At 38.9% G+C, this 20380-nt stretch overlaps 1 protein-coding gene across 3 annotated transcripts in view; it reads left to right on the top strand.

Annotated features, from left to right (window-relative positions):
• The window catches only part of LGI1 (leucine rich glioma inactivated 1), a 30389-nt gene extending 10308 nt beyond the window's left edge, over window positions 1-20081 (top strand). The window contains exons 2-9 of one of the 3 annotated variants that reach the window (XM_069019678.1): window positions 6433-6881; window positions 7271-7342; window positions 11125-11196; window positions 11300-11371; window positions 15424-15495; window positions 16733-16902; window positions 17313-17477; window positions 17562-20081. In XM_069019678.1, the coding sequence (XP_068875779.1) occupies window positions 6691-6881; window positions 7271-7342; window positions 11125-11196; window positions 11300-11371; window positions 15424-15495; window positions 16733-16902; window positions 17313-17477; window positions 17562-18379 (1632 nt within the window). In that variant the 5' untranslated portion in view covers window positions 6433-6690 and the 3' untranslated portion in view covers window positions 18380-20081. The remainder of the gene's footprint in view (window positions 1-6432; window positions 6882-7270; window positions 7343-11124; window positions 11197-11299; window positions 11372-15423; window positions 15496-16732; window positions 16903-17312; window positions 17478-17561) is intronic. The other 2 variants (XM_069019679.1, XM_069019680.1) reach the window with 2 other exon arrangements.
• The last annotated feature ends 299 nt before the right edge of the window (window positions 20082-20380 follow it).

The following is a 20380-nucleotide window of genomic DNA, read 5'->3' as shown; positions in this document are numbered from 1 at the left end:
CTTACTGGATTTTCTATCCCTCCTATTTTGAATGCAGGCATGAAGGATACCTTCTATGAATAAATACCAAATTAAGAGTGCAAGGACCTGGCAGAGGGGAGATGATAATTATGAAGTATCAGTTTGTATACGCCTGTTGAAAGTCTGTCCTCCAGTTAAATGATAACTTTTAAACAATGGTAGCTAAATACTGGGGTGTTTGATGAGGTTCATATATATGTCCTGTTCGGTGGAGACTGAGGTTTGACAACTGCTTTGTCACCAGTTCTGCCTATGGTTCATTTAAATATGAGCATTTGTAACATGAAACTGCCCCTCAAGCATGCAGCTCCCTACACATTTTCTCTATCAGCGAAACCAATGCTCTCTGCCCACTCCTGTCCTCAGCTGCTTGTTCTGGTCTAGTTTTTTTTTTTTTTTTGGGGGGGGGGAGGGAGGTTTGAAGGATTTAGACTTGTTTAGGTTTTTTTTTGTTTGTTTTCTGGTTCTTTTACCAGAAATTTATTTTATTTAATCCAGTTTAGAAAATAGCATTAGAGCAGAAACACCAGCAGTGAGCTGTGGAAGAGAGCAGAATCCATAGTACTTGGAAGAGCTGGGAAGAGAGAAACCATCCTCTTAAGGAAAGCATTGCACAGAAATATGTTCTTAAAATCACCATGCCAGTTTTGAAGAAACTTGCAATTACAAATTAAGCATAGATTCTCTCACTAATATTCTGGTTTTTATGTCTGATCAAGCCATCTATGTAGGGGAAAAAAAGGCAAAAAAGTAACTTGCATATTTGAACAAGACTTCTCCTCGCTGAGAGGTTCATATAGAGTGCACTTAATCTTACAGTAGGATGTATGCTAGGTGATGAGTGTGATGTCAGTTCCACTGAAATGGATGGGCATATGAGACATATGTCTGTCTCAAAAGTGTTCCCATTTCCAACATAGGAGAAGTTGATCTTCCCTGACTAAACTACAAATTTTCTTGCAAGTTGTCTTGAAAGATTGAAAAAAAAATCCAGATTTCTGCAGCTGGTGGAAACCTTGTGTTCTTGTGTATTGTTTCCTTTCTTACACTTCCCCCTGTATTAGGTGTGGTCTCAGTTCCTGCTGTGAACCATGAAGTAGCACAGCTTCATACATCTTTAAATTGGGCTCTGGTTCGCTCTTGAGCATGTATGTTTGCTCTTTCATTTCTTCCTCAACTTTAAATATCCATTGTTAGCATTTTCAAGGAAAAACAGACAACAGAAGCAAAGCAAGAACTATTTGTGTAGGTCTGGAAAAAAGTGGCTGGTATCAGGAGAGCAGTTGATGCTACTGGATTGTATTTGCTTGGTAACAGAGCTTAGAAGCAAATGAAGCATCAAGAATCATAAGGATGTTGAAAGTTCTTTTTTGCAACAAAATAAAACCTAGAAAGAGATTAATTTTCCCTGGCTTCCCTTTGAAAGAAATACATTATGCATCTGTTTTTCATAAAGAGAGATCATTCAGATACCAGTACATGTCTCCTGACATACTTTTTGTCATTGGCAAAATTCTGGTGTACTTAAACCAGCGAGCAGTTCCAGAGACACCTGCACATTCACCAGGATATGCTCAGTGGAGCAGGTGTTGTACATCACTATGAAGTTTTGGCCATGAGAGCTCACTTCAGAGGTGATTGCTTCTAAGTCCATAATGAACTGTGAACTGGCTACTTTATGTAAGGGAAAGCAGACCACCCTCCAAGTCATTCTTTCCTCCAAAGCTGGCAGCAGTTAAGCAGCCATTTCCTTGGCTTTTTGACACAGGAACTGGCCATTTCCTTGGCTTTTTGACACAGGAACTGGCCTGGTTGTTTTGCTTTTAATGAAACTGGTGTAATAAAGAAGGATACCCATAATACGAACCTGTATAGACAGGATAGGACAAAGTCAGCAAAACTCTTCAAATAAAAAGTTTTGGGTAGTCTTGTGATCATTCCCAAGCTTGTCTGTGCTATGAGCTGTTGTAAAGGCATCTCAAGTTTTATTATGCCTATCCTGCAGAAGGCCTCTTCCTGGCAATGGCTCTTGGTGCCAGATCCACCAGGAAGCATAATCTTTTCAAAACTGTTTAGAATTCACAAGACTTAGTTTTGTTTCTTGAAAGTAAGCCTCATTCTCAGCTGCTTTAAATTTGCCATTTGCTGCAGAATTTCTTAAAAGGGTGGAGCCAAGAGAGCAAAAACTCAGACTCATGAAATATTTTAGGAGTCTTTGATCTCAAAATCCTTCTGCTCCAAACACAGTAGTAACATAGCAATGACAATGTTTTTTTCTTTAGGAGACCCATGAATACTGGGTGTGATTCAGACTATTGCCCATCTGTGTGGTGTAATATTATGGGCTTAACACCAAGCACAGTAAAGTCTCATCATCACCATCAGTGGATTTTGGATTATGTATGTGCAGACAGCTCATCCTGAACAGAGAAAAGGCAACACGGTATTCTAAAAGTGGGATGAAATTAAGGATAATTGCAACAGGATATGGATCTGCAAAGGGAAGTGTACTGAGCATGAAACCCCAGGAAGCTTATTCAAATTTTGTCATGTGTTGGTAGTCTAATGCAAATAGGCAAATATAGCCATTGGCGTGGAGTTAATACCTCAAAAATATTAAATATTTTTTTAAATAATTTTTGGTTCTATGTTCTGACCATTTGTGTTTGCTGTCCTCAAATATTTTAGCAAGCAGGTTTACTTGTAGAAAAACTAATATTTTAACCAGATATTGGAGAACACATTGTAAAATTGTATGCTTAGTAAATAATAATAATAATAATAATGTATATGTTTGCTCTAGGAACGAAGCCTAGAAGTTGTGCTAAGTCTCACCAAAGAACACAAGCAGTGGTCGGTGGTGAATACCTCTAGTGGCAACAGGCAAAAGTAGTTTTAATTTTGACTCATATACTTGCACCAAGATTTTTACTAGATGGTTGATTATCATTAAAAAAATTGTTACCAAACAATTTGGATACATTGGAAGGAACAGCAATTTGTTTCTTACCACGCAGAGCCAGGGCGTGGGAAACGACTGGTCCCTAAGGAGTAGTTGGCTCTGGTCAACCCCGGAGAGGTGAAATATGACGGCACATAGGTGCAGGAAACACTGCAGCCGCTCGGCTTGGGCCCGCTCGGCTACAGCGAGGGCTGGCACCGCAGGGGCCGCGGGGCGAGGGAGGGCGAGCGGCAGCCCGGGCGCTCCCTCGGGCCCTGCCTCGCCCCCGCCCGGCCGAGGCCCTTCAGGACGGGCGCCGCCCGGGGCCGCCGCGTTGCCGGGATACGGGACCGCGGCGAGGCGGTGGCGCGGAGTCCGCGCCGGCCCCGAACAGTGTCCCCCAGCCAGTGTCCCCCAGCCGGCGTCCCCCTGCCAGCGTCCCCCTGCCAGCGTCCCTTTGCCCAGCCCGGAACGCGCCTGACCGCCGGCCCCCTCCGCGGCACGGCAAGGTGCAGGGTTTTCGGCTAGAACGTCAAGTGATGGGAAGCAGACCGAGGAACGCATCCTCAACTCCCTCATCCCCCCTGCTGGAACCTCGCTGAAAGAAAAATAAATGAATTTTGAATCCCATTGTGTTTACTCAGTACCTGAAACACCCGGGAAAACAAGCAGGGACCAAGAGGCAGGCGCTGGTCCGTGGGCGCAGCAGGCCACTGCCTGCTCCGCTGGCCCCCAGACAAACAGCGATGGCATTGGCAAAGGGTGAGCCAAGTGTCGCCGGGCTGGAGAGAAGCTATGCCACCGAAAATCCATGAACCAATTTGTTTTTAAACTGCTGCATGGCAAGAAATGAGATGCTGACCTTGGCAAAAAAGGACCCTGGAAAATGTGATTATGCCTCTCTTTTGATGGGACTGTTATAAATATTCATAATATTGCAATTTTGGAAAAAGCGGTTGTTTTGGCATGTGGTTTGGAATAGAAAGCTAACTTCCAGGCGGTTCTCTGCATGGACAAAACTGGAGTCAGGTTACTGCTCTGCTACAGAATGTGCTTTTGTTACTGAAGAAAACTCTACACTGCGAAGTTTTCAGGAGGTTCACAATGTGGTTGGAGTATTAATTAAAGAGAAATGCCTAGGTAATTGATGGTGGATTTCAGTGAATGAGCCAAAGGAAATGAAACACGGGGTTTCCCCATCAGTGGCAAAATATTGCCATGGCAATGGGTAGCTTTGCCAGGAATAAACAAACAAACAACAACAGGCTTCTTTCAGAAAAAAAAGTTTAGAGAATTTTCTGTTCTCACCTCACCATGTCTGTGCCATTGGACATCTTGGAGGGGAGAAGATGGTATAGCCTACTTATGCAAGTCCCACAGATCCAGCTCCCTTCTCAGCAGGTACAACTAGATCATTTCCAGAGTAAGAAGTTACCCTTATACTGGGGGATGGAAAGGCATTAACATTTGCTTAATAATTATTTCAGTACCTTGGCTACTGTAATTCTGTTCCATTTTCTTACAGAAGATGGAAGGGCTCAGAAATAACCCAGGTTTCTGCCTCTCTTAGCTGGTGGTACTTCAGGAGAGACTGCTGACAGGGAAGGTTTTCTTAAGAGCAAAAACATTGGCCCGCACTTAAATTAACAAAGAGCTTTACAAAAATACAGCAGAGAAAGCATGGGAGATGAGAAAGCATGAGCTGCTCTTTCTTCCACGGGCTCAGATGCCTGCCTGTGCACAGACACTGCTATCCTCTCCCAGCAGGGCCTTTGAAGGTGGCCATCTACCTCTGAAAGCTTTCTGGACATTTCTGGCTGCACCCAGAGTCCTACAGTCCCTCAGAGGCTGCAGTCCCTCAGAGGGTGCAGTCTCAACATCTGGTGTGAGCTCGGAGTGTCTCCCCTCATCCCAGGGAGATGGGCTATGCCACCTGCCAGTGAAGGGTTCAGCAGTGCTGGTGTCCTGCCATATATCCATAGACAATTTCCTGCAGTTTTGCAGTCTCTGCCCATAGCCTGTGAAATCCCTGGTGGGCACTCGTATCTGGATATGCACTAAGGCCTTGCTGGGATTGTTCCTGAGGAAGATAGACATGGCCTGATATTGATCTTGTGATTTCATGGCTTGTAGAGCAGAAGCAATGGGCCAGAGCCAGGTGGCCATCAGGTGAAATCAAAGGAAGGGTAACCAGGAGTCAAAAGAGATCTTATCAGGAGATCAGGTTGTCACCTGGTGAGGAGACAACATCCATGTGATGGAGCCAATAGTGAGCCTGACTGTATTAAATGTCTGTACCACTGGGTTGACCCAAGTAGTGTTTGTGAGCTGTCTAATGTAAACAGTCCAATGGAGAAGTGTTAAGACCTCTTAAAGTTTGCCAAACTCTTCTAATAGCAATACTATATTGAACAAAAAAATCATCCCATATGGCTTCCCAGCCATTTGGCATTTGTTAGTTTTGTCTTACCATTCTTAATGTAGTAATGCTTAGGTGCTGCTTAAGTTCCCTATACAATATTTAATGTAGTTTACTGTAAAGTCTTCAGGCTGAGGACTGTATCTTACAGAGCACTCAAACCACACCTAGCACTCATTTTGATTGCAGCCTCCAGGCAGGATTGTAAAGGTTCATTATTACCACCAAGATCTGTCCCTATCCTGTCACTTTTCAAAGAAGGTCCATTCTTAACTATATCTTTAACACAGCTGGTATTTAAATGACAATTTGCTTTTTTTCCATCTAAAATGATCAAACCAGTTCCAAGAAAATACATTTTTTAACTTGAACTTTAAATTAATGTTGTCCATATAGAACTGTGCCTTATCCCCCTATGCCTTTATTTAACCAGCTCAGAAAACATGCAACAAATGAGAAGTGTTCTTTTTCTGAAAAAAAAGGAAAAAAAAGGAAAAAAAAAAAAGGAAAAAAAAAAAAAGCTGTCCTTGGGGTCTATTTTGCATGAGAAAATATTTTGTTTAGGAATGACAGTCAAAGGCATTCTCTCATACATTGTAATATTTTCCATGTGTGGCAGCTTGTTTTTCAGTGGTACAAATATGTGCAATAAAGGCCGAGGATAAAAATTAATCTAACAGTTTTTGCAGCAATGCTTTTGATGGTTTCATTCTATTTCATTTTGCTGTGGATACTGCCATTAGTTCTGCTGCTTGCAATATGCGGAGCATAATTCTGAAAGGTTCATGAGGTTGTAGGGATCCAGTAAGAGATGACTGATTTCTCCCCCCACACACATACACTCCACCCCACACCCACTCACCCACCCACCAGCAAAACATAATGCTGTACTATTTTTGGAAACAGGGAAAGGGCCTCCCTGTGAAAACAGAAAGCAGTGTATTTCTCAGTTACATCACTTTGCAATCTAATGCTGTGTTGTGCTCAGTGTTTTTGTGGTGATGCAAGTCTTTTTTTTTTTCTTTTTTTTTTTTTTTTTTTTTCCCTTCAGCCGGTTGGATTTTCCCCATCTTACAGCACCTCGCAGGTCTCTTCTCTGAGCAGTACGTTGCCTGAGTGAGTGGAAACATACAGATCAGCTGCAGGTTTCTATCTACAAAAACAGAGTGAAAGAGAAAGAAAAGGGTTGGGAAAGCAGAGACAAATATTGACCTGGACTTATAGAAAGACATCCAATGGCTGAATAAAGAACCCTGTTCATGTTTTGGGATATTCTTTCAACTGGCTGGAACGAGAGCGGATCAAAAGAATGGGAAATGCCAGCAGACCCTTTAGAAGAATTGCTTATTTCTTATGCCTTTTATCTGTGCTTTTGCTGACTGAAGGGAAGAAACCAGTGAAGCCAAAATGTCCTGCCTGGTGTACTTGTACCAAAGATAATGCTTTATGTGAAAATGCCAGATCTATTCCTCGCAGCGTTCCGCCTGATGTTATCTCACTGTAAGGGCTGTAAGCATTTGGTTATTTAATTTATGATTTAAAATGAACTAGGATGTGTGGTGTTTTCAGTGCATACAGAAGGATGCTTGCTGCAGGGAGTACCTCCAGCATTCAGAATCATCAGCTAGTGTGTTAGAATTGTGCTGCATTATTGAATCCTGATTTTTATATCTCTTTCATCTGTCTGTCTGTCTGTGTGTCTGTGTATGTGCACACATCTCATTTTATACCTTCTTGTATAGTACATGAAACCTGTCACATTATATTCGGGGGGGGAGGTATTTTTTTTTACTTATATAAATAAATTTCTCTGTGATGACCAGATCAGTATTATAACCATAGATATATGAGGCTACATTAATGTATGGTTGTTTTTTTCTTCTTTACAGATCCTTTGTGAGATCTGCTTTTACTAAAATCCCAGAAGGGAGTTTTTTGCTCACACCATCTCTGCAGCTTCTGTGAGAAATATTTATATGATACAGTTTTGTTATGAAATGTATATGTATTCATAAATATTTCAGAAAGGGTCTTAGTATTAATTTTATAAGAAACAGCAGCAGAAGATTTATTAGATCATAAAATACAAGACTTTTTAGCAATTTGAAAGATAGTGCATGTTTAATTTTTACTTTGTATTTTGCAAGGCTGTCTGTTGTCAGTGCTACTTTGAATGCTTACATGCTGAAGCTTTTGGTGACAGAATGTATGTTATCTTCATTGTGCTTTAATTAACATTACAGTAAGGACTTGAGTATTGCAACAACTATTCTTGTTTATTTTCTGCATTCCTGGGACCTGATCCCAGTATAAAGCTGCCCATTTGCAACTCCCATGGCCTGTGAGTTCAGAACCTTTCAGATCAGGCCCATCACTGCAGTGGGACAGGTCCTGAAGTCCTTTTCCATGTAAAATTGCCATTGACTTCTGTGGAAGTTTAGTCACTTCAGTGGGAGTTTTGCCTTCATAGCACCTGGAATTGACCCTGTTTTTTATTTTATGTTATTAAAAGTAATGACGATTTTTTTCCAATTAAAGAAACTGAAGTTGTTATTTCAAAATCAAATACTGTTAAGAGGTATACATGGAAAGAGAATATTTTGGGATGTTTAACTGTTAGCTGCATTTCAACACAGGATTTTTACAGGCTCACAGGCTTTCCTAGAAATGTGGGCATACGATTATATAATTGTGAGCTATACAGAGGTAGAGGGGGTGTAACCTGAACTGTTTATAGTGGATGTGCTGCCAGCCTGACACACACCCAGATTTGTCTCAGAAATCCGGCAAGGCAGACTCCCCAGTGTGATCAAAACCAAAATCGGATGTCTGTCCCAAACCGACTTCCCTGCACTCTGGATGTGGTCAGAGGTGTAATGTTGATGTACCGGAGCTCTCTGGCTGTTAAATTAAACTGGTGGCGTACCGACAGCTGAAGCCCTGACCCTGGCTGTACTCTGCTACCTCAAGTGGAGCTGATAAGGAGGTGCAGACATACTGTACAATTTTGGATACAGGGTAAATAGGTAAATGCAGTTACTATGGAAACCTAAATGCTTTTCCATGGTGCTTTATTCCAGAGAAGCTTTTCCCAGGTGGTCATAGATCACAAAAGGGACACATTTCACATAATTTCTGCAATGGGCCTTTCAAAGGAGAGGAAAATAGAAAAAGCAGCAGCATTGGTAGAGCTTGTATCTGAAGAGAGTGAGTAGGACATCATCTCTCTTGGCTACGATACACCACCTACACTTAGCAATCCCACTGCAAAGCAGGCAGAATTTGGCATGGTGGAGTAGGACAGACACAGTCATCTTATTTTGAGTTATTATAGTGCCTGGCACAGTGGGCTTGGGCAACATCTTATGGCATTTTGGTAATGATAATAATTTCCATTTCTACTGTACAAAGAAATGCATGTTCTACACTGCTGTTCATCAATGCTGCAACAAAATCTATGACCCCAGAAAAGCAGGGTTTGTTCCACTATGGGCTTTAATGAGTGATCTCTTTTCCAGATGTATTTTTAACATGGTAGTTGAGCTGCTTGCCATCCTTGGAATGTCAGGCTGCTAATCTAAGGCAAATGACTCCTGAAACACAGACCATAGGAGCAGGATTGTATCTGTGGGGACAACACTCCAATTTGTAAATGGGAAAGAAAAATTTTCCTATTTGGAAGAAGATAGTAAGGGAAATAAGACTATGGAAAACTTACGTTAATTAAGCATTACTGTAAGTTTTAGCTTTGCGTGATTATAGCTGTATTATGGTAGGTTTAATTTAGCCAACAGCAAGATTTAGTAGCTTATATGTATTTCTATAATAATAGAAATACATATAGAAATAGGAATAGTCTCCAGCACTACGTTTTTGAAGTCCAAATGTAACTGGGTATCTCCAATACATCAGTCGCAGATTTCCAAATATGGAATATTTCTGCCACTATTATTAATTACTACTATTTTTAATGTAGTAGCACCAATGGTCTCTGGAAAAGTCATAGTCTTGAGCTAAACACTACTCGTTACTCCCAGTCCAGGAGAGCTTTTCTTCTTGTGTAGTATGGATGGTATGCTCTGTGCTCTTCATGTGACAACAAAAATACAAAGAACCTACACAGCTACGGTGAAGTGCCAGCAGGAGTGTTCCCTAAATGTAGAGAAAACCTCCAGGCTCTCATCTTCAGCACTTTTATCTCTGTATATTAGCAACGTGCTGAGGGTGCCCTTATAAACCGATGACAAGAAAGCCCGTAGAAAGAAGGGAGGTAATCATGGCATCAGGATTTGCACCTGCTAGCACTGTGCTGTTCCTGCCAAGTGATACAGTCCCTAGATACAGTGCAGTACCTTCAGCCTCTATCTCCAGAAAAAGCAAGTATGGTGTTTGAGGACAGAATGGGAGAAAAACCACTTTGTCCATCAAATACATGTGATACAGACGTTGGGGGGAGGTATGAGTTGGGAGGCCAGTGAGCTCACCAAGTGTGAGACCTATGCTATCAGCCTGGCAATCTCTAAAATAGCAATACTATTTAAAGAGATACCACTCTGTTCTCTAAATTATACAGTAGAGTGCAGAAAAGGAAAAATCATCCAGTAAAATCACATCAGAAAAGTAAAATTAGTTGCAGGATTTAATAAATTGGTCTTCTGGTTCAAGGACTCTACAAAAATACTTGTTTTCTCTAAAATTGAAGTACTTCTTGATTTTGACAAAAAGGAAGAATTTCCTGCTTGTATTTTTTCATACACTTCATATATAAAGTACCTAAAGTGGAAAAAACACAATCTGCAACAGCCAAGTGAGAAAATAAATTACCTGCAATTTATTCTGAATGTAAACTTCAAAATAAGATATTAACTCATTAAGTGGTTAAATTAGTACTTGGAAATCTTGCATTCCTGAATGTCTAAGGACGTCATCATATGAATCTATTTATCCATCAGGTCAATTGATTAAAATATAGATGTGCATATAGTATTCTGGGGTAAAGGTCATCGTACTTGATGATGTCTCACCACAGTAAAAGTGTGGCGGTCCAGGGCTAGATTATAATGGACAAATGCAAACACGGCTGATAAGCATAAATAAAGCTGGAAAAATCAATGCTAGTCCATTTTTAATGCTTACAAAATTACATAAAATGAAAGTGTTGTTGGTACTTTTACTGTTAGATGCATACACTAAGAGTATCTCCAAGAGGTATAATGAGGTCTTAAAAATAATTCTGACTTAAACACTGACTGAATTAAGAGATTTTTCCTTTTTTTTCCTCAGTAACTTCTCAGTACCCTCAGGTTAAATACACTCACAAGTTTAACTTAAAAGTTAAAGGATTTTCCTTCGTGTCAGTGTTGCAAATTCAACCTGATGTCTGGCTAACCAGCAATTTAAACCAAGACAATTTAAACCTCTGTAGTACTTGAACATTTCATTGTCGTCCTAATATATCTCCAGAGGCAGTTGTACAATCCCATTGTTTCACTGCCATGATAAACCCACGTTTACATCCCACAGAAGTCAAAGGAATTTTATCAGATGGCCCCAGTAGACAATGGTTGGATCCTTCCCTTTGCACCACACTATGGTGCTATATATCAGCCTTACGGTCTTACAGTGCTTGCACAGAAAAAACATGAAACCAAGCAGTGGAAATTTGGCCTACCATGGCTTGCTGAACCATTTTCTAAAGCTGCTAATAACCTAATGGTCTTTTGTTTTGCATTTCTTTATGCAGGTTGTTTACGTCCAACACTTTTGATGTTATTAGTGATGATGCTTTCATGGGCCTTCCTCATCTGGAATATTTGTGAGTGGACAAAAGTATATTTCCTGGCATTATTGAGTAGAGGGGTTGGGCTTCCAAGTTCCAGGCATTGCTTTGACCAGAATCACTTTACGACCCATTACAGGTTCATAGAGAACAACAGCATTAAGTCAATTTCAAGAAATACTTTCAGAGGACTGAAATCTTTAATTCACCTGTAAGTAAAGTGATTGAATATATTACTCGGTGTATTTAATACAGTGACTGAACCACTGTGTTGTTGAATTTCTCATTTTCATATATAACTGTTCATATTATTTAAGTAGTATTAATAGTAATTTAATTAGAATGTTAATCTTTGTGTTTCCATCAAAGACTTCCAAACTGTGGTATGTGTAGAAGGCAAAGAAGTACATGTTAGGCAGTAGTTCCCTGACTTTCTCTGCTTGGGGCACAGGGGATTCCCAGCTGAGCATGCAGGAACAGGGAGGAGTATGAATTGGGAATCTTGGCACTGATGAGGTGAGTCCCAGTTTGGGACTTGGAAAGGAGGTGCTGTGGTTAGGAATGTGGGAGGCTGAGGGATGGACACACACCTCTTCCCATGTACCGTAGTCTGACATGGATCCAGGAGAATATTGCAGTCATTCTTTGGACAGGCCATCACTGTCTGTGCCTGTGTCCACTTCAGACAGTAATAGTATCCACAAGAATTTGACTAAATCAAACTTGAAAATAACCCACCCAAAGCAGTTTTAAATAGAACACTTGCAATAAGATGTATTTATTATGGCTTACTGATCTACTTCTTCCATTCTGCACCTACCCTACTCAGCACTGTGTCCTCTCCTGCATGTGAGCAAGAGCTTCCCACAGTTAGGATCTGTCACCCACTGACACTGGGATCTGCTTACCATTCCTTGTGTGCTGCTCAGCCCTTTGGCTATCTTGGAAACATGGCCAGCTCTTGCCCTCTGACCTGCTGCAGCCCCTTGCTGCATTAGATGGGAGGGGAAATTAGTCCAAGGCACTCTGGATGCCGATGTGGCAGTAGGAGCAATGCTGCCCATGCCCACACCAGGAGGGGCATTTCTGACACTGTGCCCAGCAGGTGAGACACACACTGGCAACAAATACCTGCAACATTTCACTGCAAACAAGAGTAGCATCCTTGTCTCTGAGCTAGGGAGACAGTTTTTTATACAGGCTTTTGTCTCTTACCTTACAGCAAGTTTATCTTTTAGTAATAATTGTACTTTAATGAGGAATAAATTTTTTAAAAACAAAATACACACTACAAGAAAACAAAAAAAAATACAAAATAAGAAAAGGAAGAAAAGGAAGCATCTGTAGTGTGCCTGACATGGATTTATACCCAGTTCTGAGCATCTGCATTCTGAAGCATGTCATGGGGTGCATGTCATAGGCAAGGGAGTGGATTCTGACCTTTTGGCCTTAACATGATAATCTCCAAGAGGGTTTTGAAACAGGGTCATTTAACTTTTTCTTTCATATATTTTGACAGAGGAGAGAAAGCAAAGGTTCCATTTTAAACAGTTACTGCATAACTATAATTGTCAAATTGCAATTCACCACATCTTCACCACCTAGTAAATGTACCATAAAACACTTTTACTTTCCCTTTTGGTCAGGACAAGATTTACAGCTGGCTGAAACCAGGCCTACTGTGGCTACTTGTGTAGATAAAGTTACTTACGGAATGACTGTAGGTCTGAGGAAGAGGAAGGAGAGAGGAGAGGGAAAGAGGTACATAAGAAGGCTGTGCACATCCGACAACAATCCATATTAGAGGTCCAGGCAGAATTATACTGTTGTCAGAAAACACAGATAGCTGGATAAGGCTGGTAACTGGGACCCTATCTTCAAAATATTTATGCACGAGTAGCTTTATATTCACAAATGGGTCCAGTACATTATTTATTATAGTCATTTATTTATTTAGTAGCTGCTGCTCCTAGTGAACAAATTGCTTTTCTAAAACAGAGGAAGGCACAGTTTCTTCTCCACAGAGCATTTAGTCCAAGACTAATATCTTGTCTTGCCTGTTACATTGGTTTCTGGGGATGTCAGGAGTTTCACAAGAGAAAACATATGCAAAAGACAGAAGCACATTTGAGCAGCAACTGCCATTTGCATGCACATTTTTGGGGCATAGATTTGTGCATCATGCTGCTCTTGTCCATGGAGCACTATTCACAAAGACAATGAGAAATTTGTGGAAGATAACTGCAGAGGCACCACTAGTTTAATCTGCTTGCAGAACCACTTGCCATCTTTTGGGAAAAATTGCACATACACATTAATAATGATCATTTGGCACCCTGAGGCACTTTTCATTTAAGAAACAAGAGAGTACTTGTGTACATAAAATATATTAAAAAGAATCATAGTAAATGAGCATGCAAATAAGTTCTATGAAGTTAGATAAGATGAACTTTGTTCTATTTATTCTATTGCTTCCTTTTCACAACATAAATTGTGGAATGCAGTAAGCTATCCAAACATTTGTACTTTTATAATGCGATTAACTTCAATAATTACAGTGTCTCCTTATTGTAAAAGAGAGCCATCTAGTATTTATTATTGTGCAACAGGATTTATTTTCTGGTCAGAGTACATTTAAGAACAGAAAAAATTTAAAAAGATTGCATCTTTTTACTAATTTACTAATTTAATGTCAAAATCTTACAGGTGGCATTGGACAATAATTTCTATGCACAATACATAATTTTGATTGCATTTCTTTCAGAACTGTCACCCTAAGTTTAACGGCATGTTTGAGTCAACCTTTACTCTGTTATTATAAACCAAATACCACATACAGCACCATCTAGTCAAGACACTGTTTTCTAATATATAAGTATGCTTTTTAACAGTGGAATATAAATTGCATAATTTTCATTCAAAAATTGGCAAATGCATAAACCTTGCCTAAATTTTTCTGTCAGTCATATTCCCATGGCAGTGGTGAACCACTCCTACTTCCAAGAACATCATTCCTATTCGTTTGCTATATAATAATATATAAAAACTATATAGGGCATTAAACTTGTCTCAGCTTGCAAGTCCACACAGTTTTTTCCAAGTGAATACCTTTTAAAGAATTGCTCTGCAGCATGAAATTGCACATAAGTGAAGCACATGATACATTCACATACAGTGTTACAATGAGACATACTCTGAAAGTGGTGAAGTCAGAATGGACTAATGGAAGCCTCCCATATTTACTATTCCTGATCAGACAAACACTTATTTTTAAATCAGGCAGCAGACCTAATTCATCTGGGCTTGTTCTTGTATGTGCCTATGTGTCTTTGTTTGGCTAGAGAAATTGTGGTTAATAGATAACATTTATGTTTACAAATTAAAACAGAAGAGGTTCTAAGTCTTACTAGCTACAGATTCTAACTGAGATCTTAATCTAGAATGATTTCTTTCCATTTTTGCTTCTTCTCATAAGAAATAAATAATTCTGTTAATTGGAAGAGGCATAAACTATACCTTACAACATTATTCTTTTTCTGTCATGCCCCCCGTGACATCTGAGACCTTTGGTGGACTCACAGACACAGTCTGACTGTAATATACTGTTTGTTCAAAGCCTGCTCACATTTCCTCATCACTTTTACTAGCTAGGATACTCACTGAATTTAAACAAGTTTTCCCAACATTAAAAACTGGGAATTAATAACATTTTTTTTGCTGGTCTAATACAACTTACACACACACATGCACATTCCAGGAAAGCAACACATGCCAATCAGCAATTTATAGCCTATTACTGCATATTTTCAAAAACTATGAGCTAAGCCTAAGCCCACCAGCCCATAGTAGTAAGATTTTCCTTCCAGAAGAGGTACAAGAAAGTGGGGAAATTGCAGTGATATGAACACCATGTATTGGGATCTCATTAGGAAAACATCAGTAGATCCAATCATGACTGTTTTAAAATGTTAAATGGTGTTGGCAAAACACCAAAGGTGATAGCACTTTTTACCCTGCTAAGTGAAGTATTGTAAATGCTGTAAGGCTGCTGAAGAGTGAGAAAGTAGAAAGAGGCATGGCATTTTAGTGGAAGGAAAAGTCACAAAGTAAGTGAGCTATTCTTAAAAGCAATCTTTTAGAACTAAGTGCTGGAGAATACCAGTGTTCTTTGTCATAAGAAAAAACCCCACACAGTATACCACAACTTGCAAAAATGTGCAGTTTCATGAACTAGCACTAATACTGCAGTGTTTTCTTTTACAGGAGTCTTGCAAATAATAATCTCCAGTCACTTCCTAGAGACATATTCAAAGGCTTGGATTCTTTAACAAATGTGTAAGAACGCAATTAATTAATCTATGAGTTATACTAGAAGTATAAAGAGATTATTTTAGAGGACTTTCTGAGTAACCATTCAAACCAGTAGCTGGTAATGGATCTTATTACTGGGTAGAGACTACACAGTATGGGTAGGCTTGCAGTTTTTGTCTATTGTTGTTGAGAATTTGTGATAGTTTTGAACATTCCACCAGTTATGAAGATAAGTAATATTGTTAGTATTTATGTAATAAAGCTGCATGTTCATTAATATTTCGTGATTAAAAAGGGAGGATCCTTAGGGATGCATGAGAGAGCAAGGCATGTGGGGGAGGTGGAAGATATTTAATGGAGTAACATTTTAATGTGTAAGCAATGTCTGGGAAAGCTGTCTTTTATCAATAAAGCATGTGTCTAAGTAAGTATCCCATACTAAATCTAATTGAAACCAAATCAAAACATCAATTTGTTTAAATATATGTGTATAATACTAGTAAAACCACAAAATATAGATAAACAGATAAATCTTATAGTTGCTTTAGTGAAATAGATCCTGTTTAGAATATACCAAATCCCATTTCATCTGATCTGGGATAATAAACTGAGAAATCCTTGGCCTGCTGCCTGTATGAACAAGGTGGGCTGAATTCCTAGTGCAGAGCTGCAGTAGTAAGATGTGGACGTGGCCAGTGTATTTGGGAGCATTACTTGGCACGACTGATGGTGGCCAGGTGGTCACACAGTCTGGTCCTGGCGCTTGCCTGTTCCTGTACATACGATCGGAAATCTGTCTGAAGACAGCTGTAAAAGACTTGAACAGAACTCCTTTGCTTGTGTCTCCTGAAGCCCCAAATGAATGTATCTAAAGGAGATAGTGAATACTGACTGACTGACTGACCATCAGGTTACATTAATTCCTATTTTGTTATCTAGAAAGTTCTTACTGAGAAAGGGTAATCCAAAAGAAGCAGGGGTCACTAGTTTGGTAGGCTTTTGCCTACCTGTAAACTCAGGGAAATCAATAAATATTTCTGACTGTCACCAAGTTAAGATCTCCTGGATTACCTTAATATAATTAAAGCTGTGTGGGTTCTGGTGTGCAGGTTTAGCTATGGGTCAGGACAAATTAAGCCAGGAAGGCCTCAAGTGAGAATAAGCAAGAGGGCACATATTTAACAAAAGCCTGTTTTGTTGTTCTCTAGGAGAAACACATTAGCTGACTACTCATTTTCAATGCATGATTTATTTGTTGTAGAGATCTTAGAGGCAATGCATTTAATTGTGACTGCAAACTGAAGTGGTTAGTGGAGTGGCTGGGCAGCACCAATGCAACTGTTGAAGACATTTACTGTGAAAGCCCACCAGAATATAAGAAGCGCAAAATCAATAGCCTCTCTCCGGAAGAGTTTGATTGCATTATTACAGGTAATGTGCCTCAAATTATTTAATCTTGTTAAATTATAGTTTTTCATTCTAGAGCCCCTTTTTGCAGGAAGGCTGCATTCTGGATGGAATTTCTACTAAAATCAATATTGAACTCTTTGCTGGTCTAAGTCTGACATGGGAATCATTTAGGAGCAGTGTCCCATATTGCAGTATCTACTCAAACTTCAATATGTTACATAAGGATTTGGAAAACTGGGACATAAAACACTACCTCTTTTTATTGAGAAAGATTGAAAACCAAATTGTAGTGTTCCTTTATCAATAGAAAAATTAGACTAGTGATGAAATACTGTAATTTGTAATAAATTGGTATCTGCTAAGCAGACTTTTTTTCAGTACAGTATGTAAAGTATCTCTGTAATTATCATCTGTTGTGTGCACTTTTGCAGAATTTGAAGTTTATCAGTCCCTGCCATACCAATCTCTGTCAGTAGATACTTTCTCATATATGAATGATGAACACGTGGTTATTGCTCAGCCTTTTACCGGAAAATGCATCTTTCTTGAATGGGACCATGTGGAAGTGATGTTCAGGAATTACGACAACATTACAGGTATGAACACTGCTTGACAAATAACATTACAACAAATTATCCAGGAAGAGGTACTAACCCTGTCTTTTACTTTTCTCTTTATAGGTACTTCAACTGTTGTGTGTAAGCCTATAGTTATTGAGAGCCAGCTGTATGTCATTGTCGCACAGCTGTTTGGAGGCTCCCACATATATAAAAGAGATATTTTTGCTAATAAGTTTATAAAAATTCAAGATATTGAAATCCTTAAAATCCGAAAACCCAATGACATTGAAACTTTCAGGATTGCTGAAGACTGGTATTTTGTTGTTGCAGACAGTTCAAAGGCTGGTTTCACCACAGTTTACAAGTGGAATGGGAATGGATTTTATTCCCATCAGTCTCTGCACGCCTGGTACAGAGATACTGATGTGGAGTATCTTGAAATATCTGGCAAACCACATTTAATTCTGTCAAGTAGTTCCCAAAGACCTGTAATATATCAATGGAACAAAGGAACAAATGAATTTGTTAAGCGGTTTGATATTCAAGATATGGAAGACGCATATGCAGTGAAGCATTTCAAAGTGAAAGAGGATGTATACATTTGCTTAACAAGATTTATTGGGGACTCTAAAGTAATGAAATGGGGTGGTTCAGCATTTCTGGATTTACAAAGGATGCCATCCCGAGGGTCAATGGTATTCCAACCACTTCAGATAAATAATTATCAATATGCCATTCTTGGAAGTGATTATTCTTTCACTCAAGTCTATTATTGGGATGCGGAAAAGGCAAAATTTGTGAAGTTTCAAGAATTAAACGTACAGGCACCAAGATCTTTCATACATGTCTCCATCGATAAACGAGATTTTCTCTTTGCTTCAAGTTTTAAGGGAACTACATTGATTTATAAACATGTCATAGTTGACTTAAGCGCATGACACATAATTCTGAGATTACATCAGACTTTCTACTGTAAGTGGACAAAATGAACTAAATGCATGATGACTCTCTTATCTTACTTCCAAATGAATGCCTTTAAAAGTTGAGATTGCTAGAACAAAGTATTACTAGTATTTTCATCTTTAATTGTCAAGTCTAGTGGTGTTGGAAGTTGCATTTTTTAACAAAAAGAAATTAACTGTTCTTTGCATCCACAATATGTAAATACATGTGCAACTGCATCTGTTGCTATAAAGAATATTAAGATGTACTTTTCCATTTATTTATTCACCTGTTTGAAACAACTGCCAAATAAAATGTTTACATTTTGTGTCTTTCACATTCCAAATATTATTTGCAGGTGATACTTTTTATTTGTGTATATATTATACACATATAAAATAAAGCCAAGAAGGCATATTGCCCAATGCAGTGTTGTAATGCATAGAAGATGCACAATATTGAAGATCAGGTGGGTTTTGCTTATAACAAGAAGTTCTTGATAAAGATACTGCATTGAAACACAAGCCTATAAATTATCACCTGGACAATCCTTGCAGTTATGTAAAGCTTCACTGATTTAAATAGAACTCTAAGCAGAAAAAAGAATTCAGTTACCTAGATGTGGTTGTAGGATGAAGGGTTCAGTTATACACATCTAATTGCAGGATGGGCCATTGTACTGTGTACAGCTAAAAATTTACAAAGAACTCAGCAGGATAAAAGATAAGGTAAAGGTCTGTGTTTCTTCACCTGATGCTGAAGCAGCAGAAAACAAATCTCTTGTACAACACTGGGGCTGTTACTGTGCTGAAAAGCTGAAAGCTGGAAGCAAAGCTTATTTTTCAGCTAGCACTATTTCTATAGCTGAACTGTCAAACATCACTTGCATGAATTCTGTGTCCTTGTCAAGTCTTTCCACTGTAATTGCAATTATTTAGTCTTCAATGAATTTATTCCTTATTCTGAATGAAGCTAGTGAATGGGAAGTAATTTTTTTCCACTACCCTACAATGAATCTTAGTAGCAGGTACTTCTGAAATTCAGGGAATTTTGAATGTGGCAGGATAAAGTCAGTTTGTATAGTGTATGCAACTCCAGGGAACCTAACTATATCTGTTAAATTATGCCAAATCTGAATTTGGCATCAAAATCCATTACAAGCTCAAAGTTAAAATAGTCTTTTGTTTACATACATCTAGTGCACCACTTGAGAGAAACCTACACTGATGCTGAAAATGATTTGGTGCAGCTCAGGAAGAGAGCTCAAGTTTATTTTAGACACCTTTGCATTCACTTAAGTTATCATTGTGCTCCAGTGCCATCTTCAAAATATACACATGAATACTCTGTTCATTTCTACACATTTCTACCATTCACAGACAATGATTGGTGAATAAAACTAATCATACTATGCAGTTCAGCTAGTCACATGAGCTGATTAATGTATATTTTAGGAAGCCAGTCCTAAACAGTATGCTTCTGTAATAAAGAATGGAGGGTTTTTTATATTTAATGTTATTTGAAAAGTAAGAAATCTCACCTGAACAATACTACTCGAATAAGTTAATTTTTCTGATGCCTTTTTATCCATAGTTGCGTATGCTCTGCTAAGCATTTGGCTTAATAACTACCTATTCCGTAAGTATTTACAATGTGAGTAGAAAGATTTTAAACTATGTTTCACAGCTGAAACCTCCCAAGTTTTTCTTAATAAATACATTTCCAAAAATCCTCTTAATAAATAATCTCTTGTTTGGCAGTTTCCTTTATATGTCGAACCATATTTCCTTTATGTGGTTTTAGCTTTTATATGAGCATGATTTCAAACCCCAGATGAACCCAAATAATACTTTTTATTATTTCTCAACATTGGCTACACATCTGTGATTGCCAACTCAGTTTGTCCATTTCTTCTTCAGTGCTCTTTGTGTGGGAAAGGAATGAAATACAAAGTCATGAACCCATCTCCAATCTACCAGCAAACCATTCAATGTTTT

This window comes from Aphelocoma coerulescens, chromosome 6 (genome assembly GCF_041296385.1).
Source record: "Aphelocoma coerulescens isolate FSJ_1873_10779 chromosome 6, UR_Acoe_1.0, whole genome shotgun sequence".
NCBI lineage: Eukaryota > Metazoa > Chordata > Aves > Passeriformes > Corvidae > Aphelocoma > Aphelocoma coerulescens.
Note: the sequence above shows the minus strand (reverse complement) of the source record. Positions and strands in the feature narration are given on the sequence as shown.